Here is a 25,120-nt window from a genome sequence, read left to right as displayed (position 1 = left end):
TGAAGGACTGAAATGCAAGTTATACAGTTGGGACCTTTGAGATTAAAGGTATTACATCATCACCTATACCGTCTTCCTGAGTGACTAACAAGACTAATAACCTGTGGTGATGTGAAGTGAAACATCGAATGAAATTATTTTAACTGGGAAATTGTAACTGCAAAAGGCCAGTTTAAAAAGACATTACACGAGGAAACAATAAACACTAAAAAGGCAGAACATGATTTGCTACATATAAAAAAGGAAGAAATTAACTTCTAGAACTATTGCTATTGCTCTTTGGGAACAGTTACCTGTTGTGTACATATCAATTATGCTGGTTTTCCATTCACCTTTGCAAAGAAATCTGATTTTCTCCACGTCTTTTGAGTCACACAACATTTTCTGTTCTTAAATAATATAATTACAAAGCCCTCATTGCAATCAGCCAGATTATGAACATTTCTTCACCAGGGTGAGTAGGTAAAGGGCTGAGATCCCACCTGCCAATGGGAGAGAAGTATTCTAGATCATGGATTGCGTATGGACTTTTGGGGTGACTGTCAACAGAACAGTTGTTTTCCCTCCATATTTCAATTGACTTTGCATCGATCGAACCAATTCAAAGTCAAATACCAGCCCTTGGGAACAGATAATTAAAGATCCTGAAGTTGAAAATTGGTTTATTGGTTAAGTTAGGGGCCATGGTGCCAGTGTCACTTAATCCATCCATACAGTAGGTTTTATCATCTAAAAATCCAAACAATAACAACATTTCTGATAAGGTGCAACCAAGGCCAGCAAAAGCTTTGGATGGAGAACTGTACATTTGTCAGCTAGACCATTTGCTGCTTCCTCCTCCAAATTAAACCAGATATTGTCCAATTAATTTTTTCTATTTTGGTGGGAAAGAAATACAGCTAACAATAAATAAGGAGCTAACAATCCCATCTTGCCATATATACTGATGGAAAAAAGAAACAACCTTTTCTGGAATGAGAATACTATAGTTATAGCTGATGTACTTTCACAAAAAGTTGTTAATTTGTTTTAAGCCTTCTGAGCAGCAATACAGCTTGTGCAGTGAGACATTGCAACTTGTCAATCACACGAAAGCTCGTTAGGTGCACTTTTACCCAACGAGGTCCTGGTGGAACAATGCCTGATCAGGTCACCTTTAAAAAGGCCTTAATTCAAAGCTTAGGTCACTGCAAGAAAAAGGCCACACTTTCTCAGTTTTCTGTGCATTCCATAACACCTCAAATGCCACCTGAAGCAAGGGAGAGGGCCATTAGCAAGCTGCAGGCAGGCATGTCATGTGCCAGCGTTGCCAGACACTATGAAGTAAGCCGTTCCACTGTGTCCTGACTGCAGAGAAGGTTTCAGCACACTGGCTGGACAGATGACCATCCAAGATCCAGTCGCCCTCAAGTGACCACACCAGAGCAGGACCAACACATCAGACTGGTCCATCTGAGAGATCGTTTCAGATCTACCATTTGTATTGCTGCTGAAACTGCCAGCAGACACAATGTCCGCATCAGTGACAGGACAGTGAGGCTCCATGCTGCTGGCCTTAGAGCAAGGCGACCCGTCAGAGGCCCTCTGCTCACACCTCCTAGACGTCACACCCGACTGGCTTGGACCAGACAGAGGCTGCGATGGACTCGTCAGCAGTGGCCTCAGGTCCTCTTCACGGATGAGTCACTCTTCAGGCTGTTCCACGCAGACGGGAGGGCCAGAGTGTGGAGGAGGAGGTGTTGCGTTTCTTTATTCCATCAGTATAGTACAGCACGTAAAGACGATCATCTAGTCAAATTTGCTTTACTGTTGTTTAGGACCTCGGCTGTGTTATTAATATGCTGAAAATTAAATTTTAATACTCAGATGAGTGAATCCAGCGGACTGCAACTAATTAGGAAATGGATGGGCTCAGAAGCCGTTATAGCAGTGTGATTCAAATGCATAAGGATTTATCTGAACCAGTTTGTTTCCTAACCTGAAAGTCAAGAAAGTCAAGAAATGTCATCAAATCAACTGAAATGGTCAAGGTCAGCGCTAGAAATGCCAGAGAGAGAGGAGAATGTCATCAGCAATCAATGACAGGGAATGAAATATGGTGTTTGGATTCCAATATGAGGTGGCTAGTGGTACAGTGGTTAACGTTTCTGCCTCAGATTGTTGGGGCCCTGGGTTTGATTCCTGGGCTGTATCTTTGTGGAGTTTACATCTATTCCCTGTGTCCATGTGGATTTCCTCTGGTTTATTTCCACAGTCCAAAGATATACTAGTAGGTTAATTGGGTTCTGGGAAAACTGACTTTGGTGTCTTTGTGTGCATTTTAGTATGAGCAGCTTGTTTTTATCTTAATTTGTTGTTAAGTAATTGTTCCAAGACCCAAACTAGTACAGTTTGGATGTTTGGCACTTACCTATTCCTCCTATTCCTCATTAAACTGTTTCATTGCTCAAGTCATGAACCCAGCTAAAGAGATGTCCAGTAGATTGGTGTTGATTGAGAGATCCAAGATTGGGTTCGTGCTCTACAGTGCGAAAAAGCTGGGTGATCAGCTGGTTCTTGCCTGTTCTTGGCAGCAGTGACATTTTCAGAAGGTCAGGTGCTGCATCATTTTTAAATGGCTTGTTATGGTGTGCAGCAATGTGATGAGATATATTCTGCACTTGGCCTTGTGTGAAAGCCATTCCTTGATACAAATTAGAGATGGCTGGCTATATTACAAGACAGATATAATATTGTCTTGCATTTCTGTTTGTAAAAGGGGTCTTTAAGCCAGGAAACTCCATCTCTGTCCTCCCTTGTGGTCTCAAAGCCAGCATTCTAGAGCACATTACATCCATATATTTATTTACCAGATTTGGGATCAATGTTTCTTATTTCTTAATAAGAGAATGCTATTATTTCTATTGGGGAATGCTAAGCAGCACCTGCCAATGCACATTATTTTGTAAACATCTTGCATTTTAAAGAAACAATAGTCATTTTCACCATGTTCAGCAGGTTCTCTCAATTTCGCACTGTTCCAACTATCTTTCTGATGAATGGAAGTTCTGGACTGAAGTTCGGGAGGAATAACAAGCTTCCTTCATTCCAGCAGATCTAAATTGCATTTCCTCTGGTGCCTCAGTCCTCTACGCCATCTTCACCTTTGCAACTACTCTTTGGCCTAATGGGAGTCCCATCTTCCTTGTGCACAGGGTAAATCTCAGTACCTGAATATTCAATAAAAATTCTCCAGTGCAATTTATGGTTGGCTTCATTCCTCATAAACTGGAATGTCAATCTTGCTGTAGAACATGTAGTGTTTCTCCTTTTAACTCACAATATTATCACAATTCTTAATGTTCCTAATATGTTTCAAATATTATAAACTTTTTTTCAGAAAAATGTTTCACTTTCTAGATGAGTGAAATAGCTCCTGGTAATATCACATAACCTGATAATAACAGTAATATTTACATATTATTATTATTATTATTATTATTATTATTATTATTATTATTATTAATCCCTTGTGAACTTACTTCTACTATGACTAATAATAGTATTATCACCAGAAAGCACCAAAGCAATAAATTCAACCTTTAAATTAATCCATCGTAAAGATCAGTGTGACCTTACACATTTGTACACATTGCCACAAAGTAAGAGAAAAAAAAAATCTAAAAAAAAGACCTAATATTTGTCTTGCACTAAAAATGTCAAGCTGAACTTTCGACGCATCGGCTGATCCTGATGCAGTTGTTCATGATGCATTACTGTGACCCCGGTCTTGCAACCTGAAGACAGTATATTTTCACACCTTATTGAGAAAGTCAAATTGACTGCTAAAGTTCACCTACTGATTTACTGCTGTGGCATTATGTTTTCATTGCTGTCCCCTTAAAGCTGGATTGGATTTTTGTCTAGTACTTCATAATTACTAATTATTCATTCAACATTTCTTTGGTAGTTTGATCTACCTAGGAGAATTCATCTGATTTTTTTCAATGACAAATAAAGTACAGCAAGAGTCGTATCAGGTTTCTGGTTTGTTCATGTTTTCTTAGCTTGATCAAGCATGATATTAGCAACCATTGATGCTAATAGTGAGAATGTTTTAGTCATCAAATAGCTAAATGTAAAAGTCCCCTAAAAGGCTAAATGTGAAAGAATGTCAAATATTCTGTCAGTGTGAAAGGCTATCAAAAGCGTAGTAGCATGAATGATTAAATTACACTTCTAAAGTTTAGACACCCCTCATTGGACTTTCTGAAGTCCTTCCCAGTCTTTGTCCCAGGGTGTTTTGAAGCAGCGGTAAGATGAAAAAATGTCCGCCAGGCAGCCTGAGGAATCCAAGTGCTTGATCCTGGTGATGGCATGAGACAAAACGAAGGCTGGGAAAGTCGCCGTGCAGGATATACGCTGCAAAGGCGGAAGAAGATTGCCAGTCGGGATTTGCTGTGCCGCTGGGCTGATCAGACAGTGAAGGATGGGCACATCTAAACAGGGCTGAGAAGGACAGGGAAGATGAGTAGTCAAGTGAGTTCAGAAGGCTGGGGTAAAACACAACGCCGTCGGTGTGGTACGATGCAGGGCTGAAGCAGCAGCAAAAGGAGTCAGACGGGGATCCAGGTGACAGGGTGGTTTCAGGAACGCAAACTGAAGGTAATCAGGCAGGTAATCCTTCTTTCAGGCAGGCTGGTTGTGATGAAAGCACTGTCCTGGCAAAGCAGCAATCCCATTGATCAGGGTTTAAATATCCGTGAGTTAATTGGATGATTACCTGTTAAGTGGAGTCAGGTGACTGGGACAACTTCCTTGAACGAGTCTTAATAGCGTAGCGTTTACAGGTTCTTTTCAGAACAAAGGACCAGTGGAGACGCGATTAACAAACCAAGCGCTACTGTAGCTTTATTCATTAACAACCACACAAAACCAAACACAGGATATACACGCACATGAGGAGACTGACGGAACACGTACAAATCTTTAGGGTGGCAATTACTTAACAACGCTATACTCTTATAAGACTACACAGGGCACTAGAACTACTAGGACATTATTTACAAAGGTAGGGTCAGCCGCTGGTCATCGTGCTGACCCTCAGACTCTCCCTGGCTACCACTCCCAGCATGCCCAGCGGTACTACGAGCGCCTAGGGGCGCTTCCTCCTCACCACTAGGCGAGGGCGTTACAATAGTTTTAACTACTTGAACTAATGTAAATTATTTAACTTGTGACACAAAAAGAATCATTAGCACAGTTAATTCAGTTAATGAATGTATAATTAGGTGGGGGTCCCCATCATAAACATAAATTACAATGGATCCTCTCGATTGTAGTTGGGAAACCCTTTTAAGTGACAAGAAAAATGGTTGAAAATAAAATAATTTCCTTTTCCTGTTAATATGATGATGATGGCATGAAAGCGGCTTAGCTATTGTAAATCAAGTGCTTTGACACTGTAGCTGTGCTTTTTGTGTTTGCTGTTTTCAAAGCTGCACAAACCAAATAAAATCAGTGGAGCTTTTCTGATCTGGAAAGATGCGTTTAGGATTAATAGGAGAACCAGTATGAAAATCTGGGTCATTGTATATGAACATTTCATTATAATCTGAATGTAATTAAAAAATATCTAACATTTTTAAAATGTCTCATCAGTAAGCTGCAAGACTGTGGGACACAGGAGAAGTTTATTCAGCGTTTCAATTTCAAGATGGCAGTGTGTGTCGGACCGTTTGTTGATTGGGGATTTGTGAGAAAAAAATAAAAAACTTAAAATTAAATAAATAACTCCTTTAACTTTAGGCTCTAGGAAATGTAACATCCATCCATTTTCTAACTGCTTTATCCAATACTGAGATATGGTGGAGCCAGAGCCTAACCAGGCAAGCAATGGGCACAAGATGGGATACAGCCTGGACATGAGTCCATCGCTCAGGGCAGGAAATGTAACATGTGACACCAAGAATCATTTTCTGTTAACTGACATTTTGAATAGTTTACCTTGTTGTAACCGATCTTAGTGGTACTGATAAAATGAACACATTTTATTAATACCTAAATATGATTAAATCATATTGTATCGTATCACTTTAGAATCCCAAATAAAACTTAAGGGTTAATGTTCCAATATCCAATATACAGTATATGTTCCACATATGAAAACCACTTCAAACAATAATACAAAAAACAGTGTCATTTAAAAGTTTATGATTTATTCTATTTTGTTTTACAAATAACAATCAAAAGCAGTTAATTGAATACGTTCTGCACTTTCAGTAATAAATTCTAAGGTAAAAAATTAGCTGTGTAAGTCTTGAGGAAAACATTCCTAGACAATTTAATAAGCATTAGTCGACTAAAACGAAATTGCTAAATATGTTATGTCTGCTGATTGTATTGTGGAAATTATCACTTCTAGATCCTCAGGTATGATTTCCCCTATTTTCTTCCTTTGTAGGACTAAGCAGAATGTCAGAGCACATGTTGAATTTTGCCTGATCAACTCACATCATTGTACTGTATGTAATGTCAAAACTACCGTAATAAAAAGATTTCAAGTGGGATGGGTGTGGGACATTTAGGATAATGGTAGCATTATTACAAACTAGCAATTGAAAGTAAAAACAATCCACAAATTAAACATGACCTAATTTCAGCAATCATTTATACTGTATACAGTATTTCTCACTACAGGTAAAAATGAACAATATATGCTGTATTTTTTAATTTTCTAAAAGAAATAATTACAAATATAAGAATATTTTCATGGAAAAACAATAGAGAATAACTCTTCATTGGAGGCTCTTACATCTTCTGAGCATAAAACATTTTGTGTTCAGAGACATCAATGCGTGCTACAGTATGTAAATATGTACCCAAAGTTGATTCATCAGGAAAAACACATTCTTTAAACCTGCAGAGCTTTAAAGGAGAGGAGACCATATTGAACAGCCTTAATCTCATGGGAGGACCTCTTCATCAATATCATGTATTTTTAAAAAGCATTCAACCATCTGCTTGTGAATAGTGAGGAATATTGGGACTCGGGGTGATAAATATATCACCTATTCTTACTCTCCTAGAATTCTGAAGATAATTTGCTGATTCTAAGCATTTAACCTATATTATATATCAAATAAAATGACTTTCCCCATTCTTGAAACCATAACTTCTATTACATATTTGTTATCATTCTCATCGTTCACAACAGTTCTGAAAGATATGGTTGATAAAGGACTGTACTTAAATCTCACAACAGTGTTGCTTTCTCTTAGCTACTGTATGATAGTTTACTCCTCTTCATTCCTGGTTTATAATGAAATACTGCAGGAAATACCATGGATTATATTTAGCACTGAGCTTAATTCCCAATGCTAATACAAAAGCATAATTCACAATTCACTTTAAGGCATACAAAATGATATGATTTGTTGTGTTTCTGTAACTGCCACTTTGTCCATATTTACTGTTGCACACTAGCAGTGAACTGTACAGGAATTGCAAAACATTATTCAAAAGCTGTAACAAAATACAGTACATACAGTATATTGTGAAAGATGTAAAGGGGAAATTTGGACATACTGTATGTTTTCTAGGAAAAATTGAAGCATTCATTACGATTCACTCATCATTATTTGTTGTTATAGGCTTTAAGATTGAAAAGTTATTCAGTGACTGTTTTGGATATGACATGAATAATGTTATTTAACATGATACATCATTACTTTACTCATTTAATATGAATAACTACAGTATATGAGAAGAAAAAAACAACCATTTATTTTTCACTAATGATTGGCAGTATTCCTAAAATATTATGTTTTTCTTATAATTTCTTATCATTGTTTTATATGGTATAAAATCAAGAGGGAATGAATCACTTTTTTTTAAAAAAGAGCTAAATCTTTTTCGTATAGGTTCATTGTGTATTATCTTCAGGGATCAATGCTGAGTTCAGCTTGCCCATACACTTGACGAAGAGTATTACAATCCAGGCTAACGATAATCTTGCTTCGGCCTGGTCTGCTTGGAACGAAGGACTCTGTCCACGTCAGTGAGGAATTTGGAGGGATTATCCTGAAAACAAAAAACATTCTTATTACTTAAATAATGCACTGACATACTGTTCTTAAATATTGTGATCAGTGTAAACCTGTTTTGCTACAATGAAATCAACTTACATACAGTAAAGGACATACAGTATAGCAGAAGTGCAGCAAATAGTTTCTTATTTGATATAACTTGGATCTTTGTGTTTTTGTCTTATCTGCGGGGATTGCATTGACTTTCAAAAAATGTGAAGCATATTTCCACTAAAGCAAAAAGCTTTATAAAGTGCCCAGTTTAATATGCATATGAATTTTTCACACTATCGTATTATAATGAAATACCTGTGACATTAATCATTATCACTATATCGATGTCCTGTCTGCATTGTGGTTCTTACAGTAATAACTGCAGCAAGCAGAGCAGCTAGAAAAAGGATCAGTGTGTAAATTCCTCAAAAAAAGACAAAAAAACAATTACAGAAACCTCTGCACAGAAGAGGTCTTATATTTGAAATATAAATACTTTTAATCAAGAAACAAGATATGAGCAGGTTACTTGTATTTAGTCTTTGTGGTACCCAGTCATGTTATTGAAGCTGATACCCTGGAGTCTATTCAATTATATGTGCAATTTTATGTTCCTAATAAATGACATGGCAAAAAAACACTGTTATGTAATTGTTCATAAAAATTGAAAAGTTAAATGTCCACACCTCTCAAATTGTTCCTTTATTTGGCATAGATTTTCTTTGCTTTTAGATTTTGAACTGTGTGCTCACTGATTTATATTTTAGAGCTTTTTATTGATTCTGAAATATGCAAATGAATGTTTTCCAAAACCCTCTTGGAAAACAGCAAAACCCTGGACTAAGTGTTACTTTTTCTTTATCTCAATATAAGGTTGTCTCAGTTGGAGTAGGGAAACATCAAGATTTTCTGCATTACAGGATGAGAGAGATTCGAGAGACATTTAAAATATGGTTTGCATTTTTCTAAATCTTTCAGATAGCTGAAAAACAAGAATAACGCAATCATGCTAAAATCCTTAGTTCTTATTGCAAGTTTTATTGCTTATTACAGTTAAAAGTATCCTCATGATAATCATTGGTGGCCATGTTTAAAAAAAAACGGATTTGCATTTTACTTTTAAGAGAGGTCAAAGGTTACAAGGAAGGTTTCCACTTATTTTCCATAGCAAAAGTGACCCTATTTGCACTCATCATGGATTTCTAAGGCTATGAGCAAATCATGCGATCACTGTCAGCATTGCTTTCTATAGTCGTGGACTATAATTCCTGTAGGCCTTACATTCCTCTGTTATTATTTAGGAGCCTAATTTAGAGTCATTAAGTATCATTCAATATCTGCTCAATCCATGATTCTCTCTTCTTTAACTCACTTGCCATTTTTCATGTTATTGCTAATACCCCTAATTTTGTATCTTCTGCAAATCAAACTAGTTTGCTAACTATATCAGAATTCGAACCAGTGATATAGATCAGGAAAAGCAATGAGCCAAAAACAGTTCCCTGCAGTACACCAGTAGTTACGATTGTCAAAGTAAAGGTTATGATCATTAAAATGATATGCAATGGTTAAAAAGTTCTTAGTCCAGTTTCCTGGTTCATTTTTTCAGTTTATTTAGTATTTTCACGTCTCCAATATGTAGGTACAGTTCTCATCATGAGTGAAAAATGAAATATCATTAAAGCTCTATGGTTAACATGCTTCATTTATTTAAATAAACATGCTTCTATAGTCATGAAGCAGCTTGTGTAACGAGACAAAGTTATTGACATATTCTATTATGAAATGTGTGCAATATTTGTTCAGCATATTTCATATTTTTACCTTCTTTTTATCTATTTTTAATCCTTTATTATCTCCTAAACTACTTACTTCAGTGTTTGCAATTCCCTTACGTTGTAGTGCTGAAACTTCCTGTACGCTTTGCAGTATTTTTGTCTCTGTTGCAATATTCTTTTCCATCTATCTCTTGGTGATTCTAATATCTTTTTTTGACTGTGCTTGTACTGTAGCTCAATATACTCTATGATTACCTTTGTTTCATGGGGCCTTTTATAGTCAGTGAAGTGCTGTCCACCTTCTGATTTTTTAATGGTCCTATTAAACCATTTAGGCCATATTTTCCTAAACCTGGAATTACTTGTTTTGGGGATACATTTGTTTTGAGGCTTTAACATTGTATAGAACAACCAGTGTAGTTCACATTGAGCAGTTGTGATTTTGAAGATTCCAATTGTGAATTTAATATTTCTAAGTGAAAAGCTTGGTTTCTTCTCATCCAACTGAAGTTGCTTTCATAACTGTCAAATCTCTTATAATAGTAGAAAACAGTACTCTGGAGGTGCTGAATAATTTGTTGATACTGTTACCACACATTTTCTTACTCTACATTACATGGAACTGATCTTGCCTAGGATGTCTGGGACATTTTGTGTATAGATAAGGTGTTGAGTCACAATATGCTCATGTTTACCTCTAAGTAACTGCTAAATAAATAAAAAACAGAAAGGACTGGGTTGATAATAGCAACTGTATCATTAGATTTCTTCAGCATCAGCAAGAACACTCTTGGTGCAACTGGTGTAATTCAGTCAGATTGTAGCACAGATACTGCATCCCAACATGGCTATTATACATTCTGTATGTTTTCCTTTTGTTTTGTTTTTTTCTGGAGATGGCTGAGTCCCTGACAAAATGAATACATAGCATAAGCATGCAATAACCTCTCAATTTAATAAGAGGTAAGTCTGGGGTGTAAGGGACTGTAGACAGAGCAAGAGATCATCTAGAAACTGCTGTTTTAAGAAGTATTGCTTTACTTAAGAAAGCTATATCTTCTGTATCTTGCATGCTGCATCACTGTAATATTTTGAAGTACAGTAATTCCTTGGTTTAACACAGAAATGGGGGAAGGGGTGTCTTTTATTGCTGAAAGTTAGTTAAATCATAACTCACAAAATCATGAAACATGTTTTTTAAGCCCAAACATATAACATGAGAAAAATATACATATTATATGTTTGTTTTCTGGAACTCATAGCTTATTTTTTAACCAACTGCAATTAACACAATCAATTACTATTGTTTTTGTGCCTTTTTTAACATAAATAATTGAGCTCTTTATTCCATCTGTCAAAATAATACAGTCTGAAATTTCCTAAAGTGTACAAAACACAAACAACTCCCACAGTAAGCCAACAGGAAACATAACCCAACAGGAAACCATTGACATCCCTGAATTTAATCCTGTATAGTGTGAAGTTATTTTTACCTTCTTTTATTATTTGTGATAACATTTCCCCCTTATTGCTGGGAATTGCTGTATTTCTGATTTTACGCACAAAATTCCCCTTAAGCAGATTTTGTCCATGAAATCAAAATTCTGTTAAACCAACTGGACAGAATCCTTGAATTATCCCTCGAACCCATTTATAAACAGTCATATTATTATTATTAGACTTTTTTATTTCCTACCTGTAGTTCTTCACTTTGGTTCTCAGAAGTCCGGCTCCCTCCATGCGCATATTCACGTTGTCCAAGTTGAACTTCACGGGATTTGTGAATTCCACAGTGACAAACATCTGCTCATTCACTCTGGGTATGCCAGATACCTTTGAAATTAGTAGGATACTCATTAGTTAAAGCACATATTTGAAGAAGTAAATGAAAGTAAGTATGAATATGGTAAAAGCATTTCATGTGTCCCTGGCAAAACTTGGCCCAAATGGGAAATTTACAATGCAGGCTGGTAAAGACATAACACATTACACAATACATTTACCTGATAAATATTATATGAAAGGAAATAAATGTACTGTACCTGGATAAAGTTAAAAAATAGTTAAGAAAATAATAAATAGAATTATAAAAGATGATAGTTCTATTGCTCTCGAATCTAGGCAGTCTAAATCAACACCCAGATGTAAAGAGGACAAATTCACTGTGCAAGGGGTGGTCATGATAGTCAATGATTATATTTTCCTTCCACGTTGCTTGATCGATGTAGATGCCTAAAAGCTGTAGTTATTGTGCTCCAATAATTGTTCTAGTTGCCTTCAGAATCCTGCTCAGTCTGTTTTAATAGTGTGTATTAAGGTTACCAAAACAGGCTAACACAGTGAATGTAAGGACTGATTCAATGAAAGGTCTATAAAATAAAAAAAATAAAAAAATTAAAAGAGTGGAATTTTCTTAATAAGACCAATTGCTTTTGGCTCTTCACAGATACGGCATTTGTATTTTCTTCAATGGTTTGTCATCAACAACATTGCCAAGATATTCATAACTGTCCAAAAATTCAATTTTGTGCTCCTCAGTGACTGTTAATTGTGCAGCTGGTGGTTGCTTTCTATAATCAGTGATCAAGATTTGTGATACATTAGGCTGAAGGAAGGAGTTGTTACACAAAGCAATCCACTACAGGCCCATGATTAGTGTCTACATTTCTGAGGAGACTGACGACAGTCATCAACAAGCTTAATGATGTGTCTTGTCTTTAAAAGGGCTTCTACAGCTGTCTGTATGCAGAATATATAGGATTAAGGACGTACACAGCCCTGAGGAGACCCAGTGGAAGAACAAAGCAGCTCTGCTATAAGACTGTTTACCCTCACACTTTATCTGTTGATCTGTTGGTCAAGAAATCTAACATCCAGCCTTTAATATAAAAATCCAGATTAATATTTGAGAGTAATCTTTCCACTAATAAGTGCAGTTGAATGCTGCTAAAGGCTGATGAGAAATGTAAAAATAATATATATGTAATACAATATATGAGATTCAGTAGTGCAAGGGTACCATCTTTGACTCCACTTTTAGCCATGTAGGCAAACTGCATGGAATCCAGTAGGTGTTCTACCTGGTGGAGCACAAGCCTTTTAACATTTTTTCTCACATGAATTCATAACTAAAGAAGTCCATGCCGCTGGTCCGAAATCATTTAGTATTGTGTGGGATTTGTGTTTTGCAATTGGTATGATTGTTGCCTGTTTCCAAATTCCAGGTACAGTATGTTCTTCTGATTCAGAGACATGTTGAAAACATAATGAAGTATAGAACCAAGCTGCCCAGCACATGCCCTCAGTACCTGCCCACTGATGTTATCAGGTCATCAGAAATCCTGACTTGTTTTCTTGAAAATGTTTGAAACACTTTGTGTATCAAATTCAGCTTGGTTCCCTGATTTTTCCACTAAAATCGTGCTTGTCAAATCTAAAGTAAAAATGATTAAGCTAATCAGACAATTCTTTGTTAGTGTTAAAACCATCAATATTCACTGTGTTTTTAGAGAAATTACTTTTATCCTGATGCCCCACCATGCTGTAGTTTACATTCCAATTCATGCAATTCTAAAATTATTAGAATGAAGCTCTCCTTCGATTTTTTCCTTGTACTTCAATTTTGCCTTTCTAATTTTCGTTCTAAGTTCAGATCTGATTTAGCTCTTAATAGATGTGTGGCCCTGTTGTGAAGTTTATCGGAATAAACTTTAACAGGTGTCAGGGGAGTCAGCATTTCTTCACAGAAATATACTGTATATAACTGCAAACCACATCCGCGAGTTTGTCTGAATTGTCAGAAACGTCTAAAAAGACAGACCAGTCTGTGCAATCAAAACAGCCCTGCAGGCTCTGTGTGCTGTCTTCTGACCAGACCTTTCCTTGCTGCTCTTGAACTCTCTCCCTCTTCAGTGCAGTCTTGTAGGTTGGCATTGAGAACACAGTGCTGTGTTCGGATGAACCAAGTGGAAGTAACCTTCTGCACCTCTCTGATCAATCCACAGCACAGTTCCGGGGTTCTATGTTGCAAATTGGGCAGTCAACTAATTGGTAGAAACTGTTCAAAGACTTTCTCGGGCTGCGGTGGTTAAAATCGCCTTAAATCAAATTAGGTGCACTAGGAGATAGGGATTGCTGAGAGTGAATGACATTACAAATGCTGTTTACTGCAATTGTTTCATGTGTGTGGCAGAATGGAAAAGAGAGAAAAGAGAATCAAGAGTGTGAGAGTAATGAATAGTGGTGACGAGATATGAATTCTTGATTAGTAAGAAGACTGTAAAGAGAAAGAGAATTGGGCAGCTTGATATAATATGAATTTGAATACTCCTATGCCTAACAATGGGTTAGTGATTTTAGAGAAAGCGTGATTAGTTAGCAGCAGGATCTATGAGAGACAACACCAGGGAAGATCTGAAGGTGCAAGGGTCTGCTCAATTGTTACTGGAAGGGGAACCTCATTACAGAGCTTGGATTCTGGAGGAGGACCAAAAGCATAGTGTGCGGGGACAGGTCACTTAAAACACATTTAATATGTCATTTGACATGCCAGAGGTGATTAGGAAATGTCTTACACTTCAGACAAATTCAAGACTGGCGATGTCACACTATATGATCAACTAATCCCCCTAAGGCTATATACTTTCTAATTCTAATATGGATACAAATTCTGAAATTTTAACACAAATGGTTTTAACTGATACTTACATTTTCTTAGCATGTAGGTTTTTTCCTGTTTGGTGATGTTTATTTTAAAAAGCTTTCAATGACTGAATACAGAATGATCTAATCCCCGTTTTTAATTCAGGATGTTGGCTGCTTGAGTGAAAACATTTTTGTGCAAAGGTATTTTTCAAACAGAATTGAATGCAAAAATGCAAGTAGGTTTTTTTGTATTTACGTTTTAAATTCCAAAGATGCCAAAGAAAATATAAGAGAGTATATGCGTTCATTCCAGTTTCGTTCTGTACTGAAAAGCATCAAAGTTTTATTGCTTTAAATGGTCATGAAAGTAATAGTAAAGAAGCCAGACCTTAACTGTCAATTTGGGAACCTGCAGAGTGAGGACACGCTGGGCTGTAAGAATCTGGTTGGTCTCATTGACGCGGCCTGTGATGAAGAAGTTCAGCATGGCTTGTTCTACCAAGTGGCTGAGATATTCCTGTGACTTCACCTCCACATCCACTGTCTTTGCTGAAACACAGGGCAGAAAAACCAAAAACAGTAAAATAAGAGGAATAGCATTAATAAAACAAGTACAGTATAGACTTGCCCTAAGCACATTATGCAATAATTACGTACTGTAGACAGGTGTACTGTTTAAACCCAACTGTACTGTGCTTAGTGAGTTTGAAAATTAAAATGAGAGTGCCATTTTTTTATTTGGCTACTGCACCTCTTTGGATTTTAGTTCCTGGTTCTTTCAAGAAAAGGATGTATCAGTGTTGTTTCAGCAACAAAGCTAAATACAAGTAAAAGTGTACGTTCTACAAATTTCTAAGAATTCTGTTATTTTGATTGACTGTTTAGACAGGTTTTTACCTACTGTAGATATTTTTGGTTGTTTTTTTTCTCAGTTTGATTTACTGCTTCCACTTTTTTAACTTCATTCAAGGCATATTTTTTGTTCTTGCTTTTCAACATGCTATTTTTCAAAAAGAATACAAGACAATTCAATTTTTCAATAGGAAGACATTTTCTTTTCTCAGAAGAATTCATAGAACAGAAAAGAACACTCTGTACGGTTACATTAAGATGCAGGGGATTGTTTCTGCATGTTTAGATTTATGTCATTTTTGGAAACTGAGTTATACAGGTTGCTTTGTGTCACAGATTGAAAAATAAAGCATGAGGACCTCAAATAATAGTGTGTTGATGCTCTAAATGTTTGGTAATTATTATTGCTCTGGCAACACTGTCATTCATTGGTAATACCAATAATGTTCTCTGTGATTAAGAAAGACAACTATAAGCGCTCCACATCCAAAGTAAGGGAAGCTATTGTATGAAACAAGATGCTCTGGGCTAGTAGAATAACCCTCATGGTTCATTGCAAGCCCAGATCTGAATGTGTCTTTCAACATGACTACTATACATCACACTGCATACCAAACTGTAATCTCATTTGAACAGATCTGTCTTTCCTAACATAGAGCCAGGATCTGATCCTGCAATATCCAATCCTTATCATACCCCTGTGTGGAGGCCTAAAGATTAAATGAATACACTGTAACTAGTGGCCCTATTATATCCTGAAGAATATTCTGATTTTTGCTAACAATGATCTCTAAATCACTTAATTGAACACAGTACACAATATGTTTCATTGATCATTGTTAAATTGACCTTTAGTAATCAATGAAGAAAAGGTTGCAGGTTTAATAAGTGGAGACCCCTATTTGAGCTTTTCTTCAGCTACAACTCATTAGCTAAACACCCTGAAGCCTAGTCTTTTCAGGTCTCAGAACCTAAGCAAGGATGGGCCTGATCATGACATGAAAGGGAGACGTCAAAGAATGCGGGTGCATGCAGTGATGCTGGCGGGCCACTAGGTGGCGCTTTCCCCTCCAACCTGGGTTTTAAAACCTTTGTCCCAGCACATTGATAGGGGGCTGTGCTGCAAAAGCTACCTTCTTTGGGATGAAACTCATGTCCTTCTGTCATGACCTTTATGTTTTTGACTTAGAACTGTCACTGTTATGGAAAAATCCCAAAAAAGGTTAAAATGTCTGCGCCATCTACTCTACTGGTGCTTATCTGGGGTTAAAAGTCTGTTTCCTAAGTTCCAGGTCCCCCAACTCTCCACTAAAAATGTGATCTTCGCATCCATGGGACGTTTGTTGAACACCATTTCTCAACCAAAATTTCTTCACCAGCCACGTTAAAATTGTAAAGAAGGAACTGATTCTAACTTACTTTCCCCAGGCTTCACAGTCACCTGCTTTGTCAGAGACTTGAATTCAGCATGGGTGACTCCAGTGTAGTACACAATGTTGCCGCTGACGTGGATGACCATGGTACGGGGATGTGGAGTTTTATTTTTGAATTCTAGAGCGAGAATAAAGTCACTGCCAAGCTGCACATCCTGCACGTTCACGGCAATGTCCACCTCTGTCACTGGGGCTTCGATTTCTGCTTTTTTTAAGCCGTATGCCACAGCAGCTTCTGTGGCCAGCCTCTCCTCTTCACTTCCTGTTAAAGCACAAAACAAAAAAAGTAAAGTACATTATGATATAGTTATGAATTACTCTAAAGATGAAAACATTTCCAATTGGTTATCTTGATGCAAAGGGGTTTTAGCTTTTAAGAAACAGAGAACCTGTTGTGGGCATTAAAATTCCTTCTGCCAACAAAGTTCTGTCAATGACTCAGTTCAGCTTCAGTGGCTTAAAGAAATGACAAATATTACACCATTTCCTTATGCTCATTTACTGCAGCTGGAGAACGTTAAAACAAGCTCAATTTTGAAAATGTGGTAGAGCTTTGTCCTTAAATGTTTAAGGACCTTAAAGGTTTCTTAGCTATGTTTAACACTAAAAGCTGGCACTAACACTCAAGCACAAACTATTGGAAACAGGTTTATTTCTGTTGAAGAAAGTCAACCAGGAAAGAAGTCATATTGTGTTGGTCAAGGAAAGCATTGATTGTTTAATATTTGCTTTTTCCTACTGTACATAGGCTAAGTAAATAGAATTATTGATCCCTTAAGACCTGCTTATTAAGAAATTTAAAACGTGATGGCTGTCGAGTGCTGTTGTAAAGAAAATAAAAGAATCTGGCCAGTCACACTGGACTATGGATATTCTGAAAGCATCTCAAAAAGTAGGCTCTAAAAGAATGAGCTCAGTCCAGATGAAAGGTTGACCTTGAGTAGCTCATCTTGCGAGATTTACATAGCTAAAATCGCTACACTCAGCAAGATACCTCGTTGAGTATTCATGAGCTCTGAATTAAAGAAAAGCCTTATAGTATTTTTACAGCCAATCAATTCCATTCTTATTTAACATATCTGGCCTTTGTCAATAGAAAATCTGATTACAATGCTTTTCTTTGTGTAGTTATCTGTCTCTACCTGGCTATTATTATTATTATTATTATTATTATTATTATTATTATTGGAAGCATAATCTTAGATTGGGTTTTTTCAGAATTCGTTCTGTTGCTGCCATTATTAGTTACATCATCAATAAGGTCATGACATTACCACCACCATGCTTCACAGAAGAGTTTATGTTACTTGGATCATTACCATCTGCAATTCCTGAACACATTAATCTTTCATTTCTTTGAGAAATATTTATCTAGATCTCTTCTAACCATAAAAGCACCCTGGCTCTCCACTACAGAGATGGTTGTTGAATTCACTGACAGTTCAGGGATTTTCCTTGACAGTTCTAATGTTTTTTCTTTTCTGTATATGACGATAATATTCTAGGAAACAGTCCACTGTGATTTAGAAAAGACAGCTCTTGCCCGACTAACTTGTCCAGCCAAAGTACTTTTAATGCACAATAGCAGTAATGAATACACACCGAGTACATCATAGGGCCTATGTAAATTTTCCGAAGGCTTTTGATAATGTTTCTCAACAACTATTGTGGCAGTGCTTGGGTTATTGGGCTGTGTTATTGCCCCGGATTTTCGTCTAATATCTCTGAAGGAGATAGACCGTCAGTGCAAAATCACTTCATTGTAGGTTCTTTATTATCAGAGTTCAAGGGCGAGCGATAAGGCTCTGTAAAAGATGTATTCTCTCTTATGCACAGAAAGGCTGTTCCTGAGATGAGAACTCTTGGATGAACAGCTGAGCGGCCGCGTGAGCGTTTAGTTGAGTCCTCTCAATTTAGGCAACAGGTGTTAGTAGTGAGACATACTGTATTCACACGACTGCCAGAGAAAGCAAGAGGGCCAATTTTTTTTGTCTCTGGGGCTCTCGGGAGATCAAACTTTTCTCCACTGTGTCACACTATACCATTTCAAATGACAGGACATAGGCATTCAGGGAAATGTGCGTGCTGGACCGAGTATTGGTTAATAAAGAGCAAACAGAGACTACAGAATAAATACTGTAGGTGAATATTCAAACTGGGGATGATGTGATTGGTGGAGTACCACTGGGATGTGTATTAGGACAACTGCTCTTCCTAACTCATATCAATAATCTAGATTTTGCTATAGTCAGTAAACTAGCAGTTGTATTTTAAAATAATACCATAAGGAAGATGACTAAATACTATAGAAGCAGCAAATTAAATTCAGAATGATTTAGAAGAAACTCAAACCTGTGCAAATACATGATAGATAACATTAAATGTAGACAATGATCCATTTCTAAGGGCCTAGAACTATTTAACCATGAAAAAATTACTTATAAAAAAATGAATCTTGTGTTTTTTCATAACAGACATTCAAGTTTGACATGTAGGTTATATGATTTGTATATCAACTATTTACATTTTTAAGGCAACAATGCTAACCAATTGAATGATAAAGTACAGCCTGTGATTCCTGATTCAACTGAAGTAACCAAACTGTTTTCTAAGATAAGAACTGTATTGCCCTGAAATTGAAATGTTATAAAGGTTATTATGTTAATGACAAACTTAATTCATTTTTTTATGTTTTTATTGAATGTACCACCCTCGACTCAACAGGGTTCAACAAAAGACAAATATCCATTCATACATTTTCTAACTGCTTTATCCAATAGAGGGTTCTGGGGGAGCCAGATGGAAGGCAGGATACACCCTGGACAGGACACCAGTCCATCCTAAGGCACACACACAATCACACCCAGCCAATTTTCCTCCGAAGCCTATTAACCTACCAGTATCTCTTTTTACTGTGGGAAGAAAGCCACGTGAACACGGGGAGAACATACAAACTCCATGTGAACAGCACCCAGATCCACAACTGAACCCACAGCCCCAGTGCTGCCAGGCTACAATGTGAACCACTATGCCACCATGCCTCCTAGAAGGCAAATACTGTATGCTCTTTACTATTAAAGCTGAGGCATGCCACCTGAGGATTTCCACTCTCAGAAATAGTGATTCCTGTTTCCCAAGCCATATCCTTTAAAATAAGCAAACTCGGCTAATGAAAGCCCAAACACATAAAGATATTTATTTATATTAAAGTCACTGCTAATTATGCACATTTAAAGCAGTTTAAAAGCACAATCAAATAGTTCAAATGTACACTGTTTCCTTTCTGCAATATAGACAATTATGTTTAATTTTAAGTTCCACCCAACAGAATTAAAACTAGGTCTTACAGAGTTACTGTACTTCAGAGGCATGTAGCAGCCAGATACAAATTATGCAATGTCCCAAAAGAAATACAAAACATAAATCAAGGAGAAACCGGCATGCTTTCAAAAGAGAAGTGGCGTTAAAGTTTCACCGCTGTGATCTTAAAGCTCCATCATTCACATGTGAAATCACACAGAATCTTATTAATCTCACAATAATTTTTTCTTCCCCATCAATAAAAGCTGGTTTTGCTACTTACAGTCTTTTCTTAATAATAAATGTAAGTTAAAATAACCCTTATTATTTCATGGCATTATATAAATGCAAATAATAATAATTATTTGAATCTATGCAGTGCCTAACACCCTAAATTATCCCAAAGCACTTTATATACAGGTGATGTTTCAAGTTCACTGCTCAGCTGCCACCCTGACAGCCAGCCAACAAGCATCCATTTCCAATTCATTCTCTTTCTCTCACCCACACTACTGTCCTGCTTGTGAAGTCATGTAAAGCCCTCTTCTTCACTTACTGTACTTGTCGATCAATGGTCATATCTGTTACAATGTATCAGGACACATATCAATAACTACCTTGCGAAAATATATATTTTTTTTCAAATGAGAAAATCACACCAAAGTATTTGCAATCCTGCAACATCCAAAACTATAATAGAAGTTATTAGAAATAATTACAGAAACAAAATGTGCAAGAGAACAGACATCTGGCTCCTTCATTAAATATCTTGTCCTAATACAAAGATCCTGGTGCACAATCCCTATTCTGTGCCTTTGAAAAATATTCACCCCCTTCCAATGATGTCTGCTAAATTACAATGATGTAAATAACTGGTATAATCTGTGATCTAGGAAAATTCCTAGAAAGTTAAAGTGCAAAATGTACAAGACTGTGATTAGACCTGTACTACTATATGGAGCTGAATGCTTGGCAGTTGGAAAGAGGGAAGAGAACTTGATGAGAAGAACTGAAATGAGGATGTTGAGATGGATTCTGCAGATTTCAATGAAGGATAAGATCAGAAATGAAGAAATCCGTAGACGATGTAGAGTGGTGGATGTGGTTGAGAAGATGCGAGAGGTGAGGTTACGGTGGTATGGACATATCATGAGGAGGGACGTTGAGGAAGTAACAAAGAGGGTAATGGAATTTGAGGTGGAAGGTAACAGAGGAAGAGGCAGGCCTGGAAAGAGATGGATAGATTGTATGAGAAAAGATATGGAGGTATGTGAAGTGAATGAGGAAGATGCGCTCGACAGAGACAAGTGGAGAAGAGCAACCAAAGCAGCTGACCCCAGGACAGTCTGGGACTGAGGCTGTGAATAATAATAAGAAGAAAACAATGATGTAAATACATTTTTTAGGGTAGTATTTTTGTTCACCATGTAAATGCGCAGGGTGATGCAGAAGTTAAGACCTGGGGCCCTGGAATTCATTCTGGACCTGCGGTGCTATCTGTGTGGAATTTGTGTGTGCTTCCTGGGTTCATGTGGGTGTCCTACAGGAGTTTGACTTTCCTCACACAACCTGAAGACATACCGTACAGTTAGGTTAACTGAGAAAATTGGCCCTGGTGTGAATGCGTACTGTACATGTTTGTGTGTGTGTGCCCTGCAATGGAACTGGCATCCTGTCCAGGGTGTACCCTTCCTTGTGCCCATTGCTTGCCAGGTTAGGATGTGGCTCCCTAGCAACCCTTAATTGGAAGAACCGGTTCACAGATGAATGGATGATAAAACAGCTCAAACTGAACTGTTACCGGTGAAAGACATTAAATGTCAGCAGGGGGTCCAAAGAGAAACAAACTAAATTTTGTTAAATTGTTCCATAAAACAGTGTTCAACCCACTGAATCGATTCTTAATAGAAGCAGCTTCTGTAGCAATTACAACTGCAGGTCTTTTGGGATGAGTTTTTACTAGCTTTGCACACCAGGATGTTGCTATTTGTGCAGGTTCTTCTTTGAAAAAGTGCTCAAGACATATTGGTTGGGGATTGTCAATATACAGCAATTTGCAAGTCTTTCACTCCACAAACATTCTATCATATTAAAGGCAGGGCTTTGTCTGAACCACTCAAGAACATTCACTTTCTTGTTGTTACTCCAGATTAGTTTTGGGCTTGTATTCGGGACATGCTAACCAACAAATAAGCTTGATTTTTGTGTTTTGTGGAGGTGAGAGAGTGGTGGTAAATATTTGTTATACATTGCTACATTATAAAAGACTAACTTTACATTAAAATGGAAATTTGTGGATACCACAATCTTTAAACCAATTCCTAATCCATTGGTTTTGAAAGGGAAAAATAAACACTCCTTCCCTACCAGTTTAATAAGAAAGAATAGAAGAATAGTTAAATTTGCTCATTAATACTCTATACCTGAGGTTTCCAAACCTGGTGCTGAAGGTTGTGAAAATGGTTCAAATGTTTTATTTGGGATACATTTATTAATTTACTATCAATTTTTAAAAGGTCAAATGGGATCTCAACCCTGATGCAATTGGTGAGCTTCAGAAATGCCCTCATTGTGGTTTGCTGTCTGAAATCAATTGGACATCTGCGGAAGGAAAACAAATTTTGTTGTCTGATACAATTGTTCCTACCTGTGATGGTCTGTCACAAATTAGGAAGATCTGAAATAACGGCAACTGTGCAAATTGCTGAATGCTGAAGTGACAGGAAGCAGTAGAAGCAGGGAACAGCAGAATTACGGATGGGCGTATTTGACAATCAGGATTAACATGGGATTAAGAGTTTAGCTGGAATGAAAACCAGCAGACACAGTGTTCCTCCAGGACCCCAGTTGGAAACCACTACTCTAAACACTTCCCTGAGACTTCCCTAAAACACCACTGCTTTCTACACTCTGTGTAATGTCATATCAGTCTATTGCAGCTCATAGGGCTGTTGCCTAACCTGTTTATTATTAAATAATTATTAAACTCTTTACAGGGTTTCTTAGTGTTCACAGTGCTACAGTAGCAAAACATTTAATGGTTTGCAGTCTCATTCATTTTCCATAATTAAGGGACACTTCAGTGTGAATGAATAGATAATAAGATCAGTCAGACAGTACAGTATGTGATTAATATGCTCTAGGCTTATGAAAAAACAAAAAGCTTACTCTATATACAGCTAATGTTTACCGTATTTTGTGCATTGTATTGTTTTAAATTTTGACACTGTACAATTATTTGTATAAACTAGTATTTTAATAGTTTCCTTCTTTGCGTTCATCATTGTATTACATTTTAGTATTGCATGAAATGTATTTTTCTATTATATCTTGCCCTGGATTTAAGCACTGACTAGATTAATAATAATTGTAATAAACAAAAGGAAAAATATCGATGCTATTTTTAAATATTTGGTTTGAGGATCCCACCTAAAGAAATACGAGTTGAATGCCATGAAAAATCGAATAAGTTATGATCTATGAGCTGTGATCTACAGTATGCTCACAGTTAGAAACTGTATATACACGGTTCTTTTGTCAGAAATGTTAGTGTACTGTTTGCCTTATTGCAGCTGGTCAGTCCTTGGCAGATCCTAATAACAACCATTCATGGGAAAGTGGTTTGAGGTTTTGATAACCAGAGGCAAATTCACAACGTGCTACTTGAAATATCAGCAGATTTATACAGTAAGTCATAATAGAAAGATCAAATGCTTTGTTATTTAGTGGCAGCAAGATGACAGTATTTTATATCATTGGCCATATTATTTTGAAGAGGACATAATGTATTCTATAAAATATATGATAAAATAATGATAAGATAGTAAAAAAAACAACAATAAAATAGAGCTATACACAAAAACTACATTATTGCTAAGAGATCAAATATAGCAATCTACAGGCTGTCTATGTGTGAAATGTGCTTTTTGTAACTAGGCACCTTGGTACACTTGATGTTTGTGGGTAGGCACTATTCAGTTGTTTAAGAAAATTCTATAAACTGTCTTATTGAATTCAGTGATGATAAAAATGCAAACTGCTCTCATAAATAGCAAAAAGGCATTAAAAATTTAGAAGGTTTGACTAATTCCCCAGTGCAAGTGAAATGTTTTTTTTTTTCTGTCAGGAATCAGATATGTATTAAAGTGTTTGTTTTCCAGAACACGTCTCACACCCCATTGCTTAATAGATTAATCTATTTCCTACTGGCCTTCAGGGAATTTGTACAGATCAGTAACGTCTTTGCTCTCATCTCGGCCAACTTCCTTGGTCAATATCATCTTTCCCATGTGATGTGGGTCCACTTTTACAACTTCCTGAGTCCCATCCTTCTTCCTTTTCCAATAAACAACATCACTGTTAACCTGTAAAAGATTGACAGAGTCACTGTGCAGAAAAGACGCATTATGTATCTTGAATTTAAAAATCAGGATTAAGTATGATTTATCTGAGTAACTGCTCTGGGCTGGATTATGGCTTTTGCACGTATGCTGCCTGAACACTTTTTAGTCTTCATTCTACAGACTAAAGTAAACTATCTCAGGAAAATACTGTAGGTTAACACCTGATCTGGGAAAGACATTGATTTCAAATGGGTTTTTTTTCCCCAAGTGATTTATACACATGATACCAAATAAAGAAATTAATTTTCCAAATATCTGGGTTTCTGTTATGTAACAAAGTGTCAAGGTGAGACTACACCAGTATATCTCAGGGCACATAAAACAGGGGTAATTCAGAGACATCAATTCATGTAGCCAGCATGGTCTTTGATAGGAAACCAGATGCAAATATAAAACCAATGAGACCTTAGTCTGGCATCAAGCCCAGGTTGAAGAGCTACAGTACGAGAAAACAGCACTAGTTACTATGCTGCCCATATTTAAACACAATAAAATAATATTAAATTTGCATGATTTTAGATGATAGAATTACAGGTTGTTGTCTAATTTTCTGGTGTTATTATATTTGTAATTAAACTGTGATATTCAACCCTTTAACTCACCAACCATTTATCAATCACAAATGTTAAGATTGATGATAACTTTCCATT

At 36.7% G+C, this 25,120-nt stretch overlaps 1 protein-coding gene across 1 annotated transcript in view; it reads right to left on the bottom strand.

Annotated features, from left to right (window-relative positions):
• Positions 1 to 4,864: 4,864 nt before the first annotated feature.
• The window catches only part of LOC102692555 (coagulation factor XIII A chain), a 58,925-nt gene continuing 38,669 nt past the window's right edge, over positions 4,865 to 25,120 (bottom strand). The window contains exons 11-15 of the mRNA XM_006634398.3: positions 24,278 to 24,431; positions 16,754 to 17,029; positions 14,871 to 15,031; positions 11,535 to 11,671; positions 4,865 to 8,061 (exon numbers count right to left, since the gene is read on the bottom strand). Coding sequence (XP_006634461.2) covers positions 7,920 to 8,061; positions 11,535 to 11,671; positions 14,871 to 15,031; positions 16,754 to 17,029; positions 24,278 to 24,431 — 870 coding nt within the window. The 3' untranslated portion in view covers positions 4,865 to 7,919. The remainder of the gene's footprint in view (positions 8,062 to 11,534; positions 11,672 to 14,870; positions 15,032 to 16,753; positions 17,030 to 24,277; positions 24,432 to 25,120) is intronic.

The sequence above is a fragment of the Lepisosteus oculatus genome, chromosome 6, assembly GCF_040954835.1.
Source record: "Lepisosteus oculatus isolate fLepOcu1 chromosome 6, fLepOcu1.hap2, whole genome shotgun sequence".
Taxonomy (NCBI): Eukaryota; Metazoa; Chordata; class Actinopteri; order Semionotiformes; family Lepisosteidae; genus Lepisosteus; species Lepisosteus oculatus.
Note: the sequence above shows the minus strand (reverse complement) of the source record. Positions and strands in the feature narration are given on the sequence as shown.